The sequence below is a fragment of the Kwoniella pini genome, chromosome 9 (assembly GCF_000512605.2).
Source record: "Kwoniella pini CBS 10737 chromosome 9, complete sequence".
Taxonomy (NCBI): Eukaryota; Fungi; Basidiomycota; class Tremellomycetes; order Tremellales; family Cryptococcaceae; genus Kwoniella; species Kwoniella pini.
In genome coordinates, this window is record NC_091724.1 from 925,123 (window position 1) to 935,393 (window position 10,271).

General features: G+C 35.1%; 5 protein-coding genes across 5 annotated transcripts; 4 read left to right on the forward strand and 1 right to left on the reverse strand.

Moving 5' to 3' along the window:
• Positions 1 to 213: 213 nt before the first annotated feature.
• On the forward strand, positions 214 to 1,140 carry I206_106597 (uncharacterized protein; the record flags this gene model as incomplete). Its single annotated transcript, XM_019159206.1, has 3 exons — positions 214 to 408; positions 654 to 790; positions 876 to 1,140. The coding sequence occupies 3 exons, from the start codon at positions 214 to 216 to the stop codon at positions 1,138 to 1,140; spliced, it is 597 nt and encodes a 198-aa protein (XP_019007878.1).
• Positions 1,141 to 2,343: 1,203 nt separating this feature from the next.
• Positions 2,344 to 3,681, forward strand: I206_106598 (uncharacterized protein; the record flags this gene model as incomplete). The annotated part of the gene is made up of 1 exon (XM_019159205.1): positions 2,344 to 3,681. One exon carries the CDS (start codon positions 2,344 to 2,346, stop codon positions 3,679 to 3,681), a length of 1,338 nt encoding a protein of 445 aa, XP_019007877.1.
• Positions 3,682 to 4,194: 513 nt separating this feature from the next.
• On the forward strand, positions 4,195 to 6,495 carry I206_106599 (uncharacterized protein; the record flags this gene model as incomplete). The annotated part of the gene is made up of 10 exons (XM_019159204.1): positions 4,195 to 4,322; positions 4,395 to 4,894; positions 4,981 to 5,243; positions 5,326 to 5,348; positions 5,409 to 5,490; positions 5,543 to 5,613; positions 5,677 to 5,818; positions 5,888 to 6,007; positions 6,077 to 6,371; positions 6,443 to 6,495. 10 exons carry the CDS (start codon positions 4,195 to 4,197, stop codon positions 6,493 to 6,495), a joined length of 1,677 nt encoding a protein of 558 aa, XP_019007876.1.
• Positions 6,496 to 6,644: 149 nt separating this feature from the next.
• I206_106600 (uncharacterized protein) lies at positions 6,645 to 8,697 on the reverse strand (the record flags this gene model as incomplete). Its single annotated transcript, XM_019159203.1, has 8 exons — positions 6,645 to 6,935; positions 7,055 to 7,213; positions 7,328 to 7,589; positions 7,659 to 7,723; positions 7,785 to 7,884; positions 7,973 to 8,329; positions 8,396 to 8,600; positions 8,682 to 8,697. The coding sequence occupies 8 exons, from the start codon at positions 8,695 to 8,697 to the stop codon at positions 6,645 to 6,647; spliced, it is 1,455 nt and encodes a 484-aa protein (XP_019007875.1).
• Positions 8,698 to 9,003: 306 nt separating this feature from the next.
• On the forward strand, positions 9,004 to 10,099 carry I206_106601 (uncharacterized protein; the record flags this gene model as incomplete). Its single annotated transcript, XM_019159202.1, has 2 exons — positions 9,004 to 9,182; positions 9,280 to 10,099. 2 exons carry the CDS (start codon positions 9,004 to 9,006, stop codon positions 10,097 to 10,099), a joined length of 999 nt encoding a protein of 332 aa, XP_019007874.1.
• Between the last annotated feature and the right edge of the window lie 172 nt (positions 10,100 to 10,271).

Consider the following 10,271-nt stretch of genomic DNA (forward strand, 5'->3'; position numbering starts at 1 on the left):
CATGTGGAATGTCAAGTATCATTTAAATTTTATTCTTTTAATCAATTTATTGAATTTTATCCTTCAATAATCGGTGTTTTTGGATTTTTCAAGCTTTCATTCAACCTTTAATTTATTTCATTAGATTTATTAATCAATTCACTACTTTGATATATAAAGTCTTTGTTATACAAATCATATATATATATACCTCAAATTTAATAATCATTCATCATGCGTATTGAAAAATGTTATTTCTGTTCAGCAAATGTTTATCCAGGACATGGAACGATGTTCGTCAGAAATGATGCGAAATGTTTTAGATTTTGTTCTTCAAAATGTCATAAAAATTTCAAAATGAAGAGAAATCCTAGAAAAGTCAGATGGACAAAAGCTTTCAGAAGAGCAAATGGGAAAGAAATGGTTGTGGTGAGTGATCTGATTCATCTATACATTCATGATTTTTGCCTTCCATCGATATATGGATATATGGATGGATTCTTTCTCCTCTTGTCTTGTCCTCTTTCCCTTCTCGCTCCTTGTACCCTACCCTTCTTCGCTCTTTCCCTTTACACCCTTTTTTCTCCTACGCTTTACATTCATCAGAATGATATGACTTTCTCGTCATCATAAAAGTAAAATAATGTTGACCCTTTCTACTTTCTGGCCAACAGGACAACGTGTACGAATTCGAAAAACGAAGGAATGTACCTGTTCGATATGACCGAGAACTCGTTGCTACTACTCTCAAAGCTATGGAGAGGGTAGCTGAAATTAGAGCAAAGAGAGAAAAAGCATTCTGGAAAAACAGGTGAGTCATATCTTTTCTGAGAAATCATATTTTAGAGATTTCTTATTTTCATTATATCAAATGCTAATATTGATATTTATTACAGAATGTCTGGTAACACAGCTAAAAATGCAAGAGAAGCAGCATTGTCAATTGAAAAACATATTGAATTGGTACAACCTAAATCTAAAACTACACCAAATTTGGAAGAAAAAGAAAAAATCAGAGAAAAAATCAAAGTTCGTGCTGCATCAAGAAAATTAATGGCACAACAACAAATTGATAAAGCTGGAGGAGCAAGTAAAAAGAAAAAAGAAAGTAGATTGATACCTGCTGAAGGTGGTATGGGAATGGGTATGAATGTGGATTAGTCGGACTAAGAAGAATTTTGATAGTCACTTATCTTTTCGAAAACTATCAACATAAGTCTTGTCAATACGGCCTTCTGGAATATAGCTTCGATTTGGATGATTTATTCTCATTTCTATTTGTTGTATATTAGTATTTTCTCTTGCGCCTAGTTCACCGTCTTCATCGCAATTTAGATATATAGAGCGGGAATAGCGTGTGACATGTTATGATATTTGATGACTCTGCTTGCTTTTGATCGCTCTAACCATTAGCAGCTGGAGTTTTAAGTGAACTTTCAATCTAGGATACTCTGGTGTATACAATTTAAATATGCATCTTTCATTCATGAACATTTCAATATCGCTGAATCAATTCGCCACATGCCTAAAGTCCTCGTCCTCCATCAAAACACACTCTTATTTTCTTTCTTCCCCACTGATGACTCCGTAATGTGCGTACCTTTTATTATAATGGTTAAATGAAACCCTGAATGATATACCCTGTCTTTCCGGTATTGTTTTTGTTTGGTCCTATATTTTATTACCAAGTAATCAATTCCTCCGCGTCTTTGATTCTTGGCTTTTACCATAGAGATGTTTATATGATTTTCCAATTATTCCTTTTAACTTAATCCTTGCTGGATGCTATAATTGTTTCCCAAGTCATTAATCGCTAGAAAAACCAAATCGATGTATTAGACATTCTCTTCAATAATTCAAACCTTTTCGAACGAACCAAATTGAAACTCATTAAAGCCTTTCATTACGCGTTTCCGTCTCAAATTCAATACGCTCTTTTACCAAAATTCGAGAATTATCTTAACTACCGCACGAAAGCAATTAAATAGTTTGCAGGAGTCCGTGAAGAGAATTAAGAAATACCTTCCTGTTGGACGATTAGACTCCTTGGTATATTAAAATCACAAGAAGACTTGATCAGTTTAATACCAAATACGCGTTACTATTGGCTTCATCATCGGAGACAAAGCGTAAGTACTTGAATTTGCTGTTTTATCCACGGATCAGGTCGTTGAGTCGAGGCGTCTGATCAAGGAGATCAGTGAAAGCAGGAAATTTGGCAAGCGACGTGGATTCCTGGACGATCAGATTTCGATGGACTCGCATAGTTCTCCGTTCACAACCAGCATAGTCTGATGATGTGTATCCAGTATAAGTGTCGCTGACGAGCGACCATTCAATCAATCAGTCGTACACAATACCAATATGGCCCCTCCTACTCCATTATCCCCCACACTGACCTTTGCTCTCCCTCCTCTCCCTCTTATCCCAACTTCGCCTCCTTTAAGTCTTCCTATACTCGATAAACGACAAACATACGTGACTTTATCGGTGACAAAGAACAGTACCGATGATTCATCTTCCAACACATCCTCATCATCTGGATTTCCAATAAAGATTGCTATTCCAGCTTTGATAGGTGGAATGGCTTTAGCCTTGGCAGGATTTGGTATATGGTTATGGTGGACACGTAAAGTGAAAAGAGAACGTAGAGAAGCATGGGAAGCTAGACAAAGAAGAAAAAGAAGACAACAACAGAATCAATCTGGTAGACCATCTGTTTCTTCTTCTACACGTACACCACCTTCAAGTGGAAAAAAATCTCCAATAAATGAAAAAGGTTTCATACCACCTGTACCTGCTTTACCTAAACATGCAGCAACTCAAGATCCATATAAAGAAAGAGGTTATGGTTATTCTGAATTATCTCAACCACCACAACAACTTAATCAAGTAGAAAATGGAGGAGGAGCATTTGGATATTCTACTCAACCTACTTTAGATCAACAACAATATTCATATGATCAATATGGACAACCATTATTACAACAACAACAGCAAGAGCAACAGCAAGGATATGACCCTCGTCAAGTATATGGACATAGTCGAGCAAAATCAAACGATTCATCAAACCCTTCAAATCCTTTCTCAAGTACGAATTCTGCTGTACCTGATTTACCACCTAGTCAAGAAGAATCATCGAAAATATCTTCTCCTGCACCACCAAGGAATGAAAAATCTTCAAAGCGTGCACAAGCAAGAATGAATTTAGCTGATAGTGCAGCTGCTAATGCATCTGTTGATCCAAATTTAAGACATCAACCTAAAAAACCTTCACCTTTAGCACTTGCAAAAGCTGCTGAAGCAGCACAGTACAACCACGATCAAAAAATGGAACATCTTGCTCCACCCAATAACCTTCCTTCTTATTCATCCGGAGGAAATATTGATAACTCGATAGGTGGAAATAGAGCTACATCAGGTGAATGGGGTGTAGCTTTAGGTTCACCAAACAATGATGGAAATTTCTCAACTAATGTACAAGCTAATCAAAATCAAAGGTATTCAATCTCTCAAGATCCATATGCACCGGATAATCAAAGAGGTAAAAGTGGAATGTATGCTCAAGATCCATATGCTGCTTATCATGGAAATGTAGATGAAGGGGATCAAGATGATGATGTTTATCACAAGGCTGCGGAAGGTATGGGTTTAGGTAATGGCGGGAATAATACTCCAAAGAAATCTTCAAGGTGGGTATAAGTACACATCAAATCATTGTGGGAGGGTAAAAGAGTTTGATTTTAAGGTTGAGGGATATTTGATTGGATTCTTCACTTATCTATCAAGGGACATTTTCAATATAGCTTATCTCTATTAGCTCTCATATTCATGTACTAAATGGAATTCGGTTATGACATTTCGTCGTACGGTCATTATAGCTTTACATGAATCATATAGTTTAGTATACATGCTGTTCTATTTTATGTAAATGTATAAATCCATTCCATAGTGCTTTGAAACCAGTCGCGCCACTCAATTATGTAAAATTCGACGTCATCGTCACTCTGCTTCATTTATCATTTAGCGGTGCATTTGATCGACAGTCCCATTCTTAGATAACGTCAAATTATCTTGCACTTTGGAATTAAACAATTTATCAACAACTACCAATTGGATATCTTCAACCATCTTAACGACACTCTTGGCGAATAGCTCAACCGATCCGATCATATCATTTATACTTGCTTCGACTTCAATAACAACACCGGCGCTATGTCTACAATTGTAGATTCTCGTCCGAGGGGTAATTATATTCCAGCAGATTGTCCATCATGTAAATCTCAACAAGAATATATTGTACCACCTACATTTATCGGTACTTTACGAGTCAGATGTTCAGGGTGAGTTATATTCATCACTTCAACGTCTCATTCATATTTTTCAAATTAAAAAGATATTCATAATTTTTATAGGTGTAAACAATTCTTTACACATCCTCAACCTAAACCTTCTTCTTCTTCTTCTTCTTCTTCATATAATAATAATTCTAATCCATTTAATAACAATAATAATTCATCATCATCTAATTCAAGAGAATCAAGTAAAAGAAATGGTATAGGAAGTGATAAAAATCCAATAGATTTAGCATATTATGATATTTTAGGATTAGATAGTCAATGTACAACTGAACAAATTAAAAAAGCATATAGAAGATTAGCAATTAAATTTCATCCTGATAAAAATAGAGATGATCCTGATGCAGAAGAAAAATTTAAACAAATTTCAGTTGCATATCAAATACTTTCAGATTCAAAATTAAGAAAAAAATATAATGAATTTGGTCAAAAAAATGGAGGTGGTTTAGGTGGTAATGGTAATGAACCTGCAGGTGGATTTCAAGATCCAGAAGAAGTTTTTGGTAAAATGTTTGGTGGTGATAGATTTGAAGATTTAATAGGTCAAATTAGTATTGGTAAGTCTTTTTTTTTTCAATTATAGGGGAAATTATATACCTTTTAACTTATTCTCTTTAATTTTTTTTTTCCCAAAATGTTTTAGGTAAAGATATGAAAGATGCTTTTCAACAACAACATGAACAACAAGAATCTGGAGATTTTATGATTAGTCCAACAGGTAAACCAATGATGACTCCAGATGCAATTCAACGAAAAATGTTAAGAGATAGAGCTGTAGCTGAAGAAAAAGCAAAAGTTAGAAGAGAAAGAGTAGATAAATTAGCTAAAAATTTAATTAATAAATTAAATATATTTACAGAGGCTGCTAAAGGTGTAGAAGATAAGTTAGTCGGAGCAAGTTTCAGAGTAAGTCTTATTAGATACTTCTTCAATGAGTCAGCTCGGCCAAAAAAAAACAAATGCTGATAAAACGTACTTTACTTTTCAGGAAATTTGCAGGCTTGAAGCTGAGTAAGTGATCCCACCTATTTAAACTATGTGATTTTATGAATTGATTAGACCCCACTGCAGAGACCTCAAAGAAGAAAGTTATGGTACAGAGCTTCTAAATGCGATTGGAAGGGCATACCAAGCCAAGTCTGCACAACATATGGTAGGAGGGCTGGATCGTAGGAATGACTTCATTCACTTACATGTGCTTTTAGGCTTCATCTCAATTTGCTCCTCTCGGTTGGTTCCATGGTGCGAAGAATACATTCAACGTTATGGGTGATACGTAGGTTATATTGCTGGTGTACATCGGTCATCTGGTGAAGAAGAGCTGACTGATTTGAGATAGAGTCTCCACTGTTCGATCTGCCCTGGAGCTCAAAGCTGTCTTTGATAAATTGCAACAAGCTGAACAGAGCGGTATGTCACCAGCGGATTTGAGGAAATTGGAAGAACAAGCTGCAGAACAAGGTATACGGACACTGTGGAAGGTGAGCTACATTTATTGATCCGGTCCTTTCAGAAATGATTCTTGGAACCTAACACAAAATGGCTTGTAGGGTGCCAAGTTGGAAGTTGAGAGTGTTGTCAGAGAGACTTGCGAAAAAGTTTTGACTGAGCCGTCAGTATCCAGAGAGAAATTACATCTTCGAGCACATGCCTTAGGCTTGATGGCTGAGGTGAGCTACATCAATGGCTTAAATAATCAATTCAAAGGAAAATGAACCGACTGATTTTCTTCATGATAGGCCTACTTGGCTATCAAGAAAGACGAAGAATCGCCACCAGGAGAAGATTTCGTCAAAGTTGAAACGCCTGCTTCTAAAGAACGCGATGCTGCTGCTGGTAGTACGTCATCATCGAGCTCAGCAAAACCCGACGTACCTCCTAGACCGGTCCACAGTCAATCCGCTTCCACTCCTGCAGCTGCACCAACAGTCCCTCCTAGACCCACTACGCAAGAGAAACCTCCAGTGCCCCCTCATCCTACTTCAGCTGCGGAGAAGGAAAAGGAAGAAACCCTGAATGCAGCTTATAAAGCTTGTAAGTATTCATCTTATCTGTACAGATGAGGATCAGTGTATGATGTGAACTGATGATTTATTCATATTCAGATGAGAGTAAGAGAAGAAGTCAAGGGAACCCGCCTGGACCCAACGATATCTGATCATCAGACCCCATATTGGGTGCTTCACATTTCAATACCTTATACATATAGATACCATAAGAAGTAGACTTCTACCTTTGATGATGTAATATACATGTATGCCTCCTGTCTCATATTCTCCCTTGGCCTTAAGCATGAGCAAGTCACGATCAATCCATTCCATTTTCATCATCTTCACCTAATTCTTCATCTAAATCCAAACTCATCCAAAATCCAGTCCACGTATCATCATCACCATCTCTATCTGCCCAATCCATCACGTCTTGTATCGCTCTTATACATTTCTCACCTTCTTCTTTTGTTTCTTCGCTTATCAGATATGTTGAAGGTATATTTATTAAAGGATTTGGTGCAGCTGGATAATCATTAGGTATACTCAAAACGTCAATTTCGAGATCTTCTTCCAAATTTTTACGTCTTGCCAAATCTGTTTCATCTTCCTAAAACAGAAATAAAGTGATTGATTAGCAATATTATTTCGTAATAATTCATTGTATTGAGTTAAATTCCTCTGTAAAGATTTAAAAAGAAGTTTGACATTTTTAAAAATATAACTAACAATATCAAATTCATCTTCCCTTTCATCATACTCTATATTCTCTTCTAATTCTTCAAAACCAGGTGCGAAAGCAGCCCAATTATCAGGACTTGAAGTTTGCCATATATGTATATCACCTGAAGTAGCTATAGATGCTATAACAGGACGAGTTGGATGCCACTATTTTTTTAAAAAAAAAACAAAAAATGGTTTTTGAAATTTATCAATTAAATCAGAAAATTTATATATATTTAATGAAGATTTTAAAAAAGAAAAAAAAAGAAAAAAACTCACATCACAATCTATTAAAGGTTCTTTTGGACCTTCTAATACTTTTATTAAAACTGTTGTTTCTCTATCCCATATAAAAACATTATGTGCCATTTTATGACCTGCACCACCCATTACATATTCTCCATCACCTGAAAAACCTATAGCATTCCATGGTGTACGATTAACTAAATCTTGAAATCTATGTAAAGGTGTTAAATTTGATGTAAGTGGATCAACTGATAAAATACGTAAAGCTCTATCAGATGCTGAGGTAATTATATTACTATACCCGATGTTATAATTAGCTTTGATACTCAAGGGACAGGGAATTTTTTCAAAAAAAGGAATTCACTATCCTGATGCATCAAAACGAATTTGCTTCAAAGATGAATTTGCGACTCTGACTCGTTGTATGACCTGTCATTCACCGTCTCAGTCAGCAGAAATTTTTCACCAGAAATTATGATGATTAATTCACAGATCGAGATACTGGATCTATTACAAGTAGCATACCATTGGTAGTACCAGTATATATCCTTGAGCCGCACGGTGAAAAGACAGCACAAGCCATAGATACCCTACAATAAAAAAGCAAAAATTCAGTATCAGTATTAGAGAAACAATGACCATTCGCAAAAACAAACAAATTGCAAAAGCATGACTCACTTTTTCCTAGGCTGTATCTCGTTCACCTCTTCTTCACCATCGATTACATCTTGCAAAATCCGCCTACTTCCGTCTCTCAAATCTACCAGTACTACTTCTCCACAAGTTAGAGTAGCCAGTATTATCTTACTATTTCTCGGATGAAATACTGCTGTTGATACAGGTGCATCAAATCGAATTGTATGTATTCTAGGAGAAGATGATGAGGGTTTTGATGATGACGCTGAGGCGGAGGAGGAAGAAGAAGCAGCAGGAGTTTTAGGTTGAAGATATGGATGAGATAGTATTGATAAATCCCAAATTATAGCTGTTGAGTCTAAAGAGGAAGTTAAAAGATATCGATTATTTCTTGACCAACTATCAAGTCAAAATTTTTCTATGAGTATATGACATGGTAAACTCGACGAGAATCAATATACTCACCTTAATCCGCCAACGGCTTTCACATGACCTTCTAACATTCTGATCATACCCCTCGTTTCTACATCCCAAATTTCTACTATTCCATCATTACCACCTACTGCTAGATAATGTCCTGCAAACGGACCATAAGGATTAAATGAAATCGAAACACCCTGCGAGGAGAGTGTTGAATCAACCGCTTCTGGGTATTTTTGAGCGAAGGGATCTGTCTCAATAGGTCAGCTCCTTGACTCGGGACGCAAAGGCTTCAGTCTCCCTGAGTGGACAGTAAGAAGGCCTCACTCACTGAGCAGCTGCTGCATGATCTTTACTGTCCTCCTCGGTGTCTTCTACAGGTCCAGGTGAGCCTAGATGAGACTACCGATAGATTCATGAATATTGTAAACATTGCTCATTCGTATTCGCGTCAATTTCCTTCGCTCAATCGTTGCCTTCCGTCGGAACCCTGCCTTTATTGAACACGCACAGTTGCATCATAATGAAGCTGGGAATTCTTCATAAAATCACACTACATTCACTACTATCTCTAGACCATTTCGATCATTCCAACTCTGTCTGAATTAAATCATCAGCATCACATTGAAATACCAAATTCATATATTTCAAAAATGCAAGGTCGATCAATAGCTTCAGGTCCTTCAACAGAATATCATCCACCTATACAAACTTCAATACCATTATCATCTATAAATACATTAATACCACGTTTAACTACAACAATAAATGATATTGATAATTTAAGAAATTTAATTGGATCAGGTTATACAGAAGGTACATTACCAAGTTGGTAAGTAACTTAAAAAAATTATATTAATAATAAATAATGTTAAATTATAAAAAAAAAAAAAAAAAACTAAATTTAAATTTGAAAAATAATGAATTAGGGATAATTTATTACAACGTTATTCATTATTATTAGGTCGTATAAATTCATTAACAAATTATTTAATACCTTCTTCTTCTTCTACCAATATAAAAGGAAATAATAAATCATTATCTGAATATTTAATTCATCCTTTAAATTCAATTTCAATTAATTCTGAAGAAGAAATTTCTTCACCTTTTTTAAATGAAACTTTTTTACAAGTTATAAATACTCAATTATTATCAACAACAACAACAACAACATCTTCATTTCAAACAAATTCAATTATTAAAAAATCTGATTCTGAATCGAATTCTCATTCTCATTATGAAAATAATAATAATAATACTTATCATAATTTAGAAGAATTAAAAAAATTAAATGAATTTGAATTAGAAAATTTAAAAAAACAATTAAATTTACGTTTAAATAAAGAAAATAATAAAATTTTAAATATAAAACGTGAAATTGAAAAGCAAAAAGAAGAAATTGATTGGACAATGCGTATAGGTGAAGAGGAAGAAGATGATGATGAAGAGGATGATCAACATTTATTGGAAAATGCAAATGGAAAACAAAAAGAAAAAGAAAAGGATAATGATGCTGCTGATGATGATGTTGATGATGATGATGATGATTTATTTGGCGGTGATGAAGAAGAAGAAGAAGACGAACCTATGATAATTGATGTAGATGCTGAGAAATTATTACCTATGGTCAATAATGATCAGCAACAAGATAAAAATAGTTCAAGTCATTCTCAGAAGGACTGGAAATTGGAGGATTATATTATTTTTATGGATAGTGGGAAATTACCAATACCCACATCAAATAGCTAATATGTGATATCATGTCTAGATCACTTGTCTAGGAGACTATAACAAAGTACTTGTATGTATCACTCAAAAGTATAATTCTATTCATTATCATTATATCGGGTTATCTGCCAGATATTCAAATAAGCCCAAACTAGCTCTCGGACACGGGATCATTAATCTAAATCAAAATCTA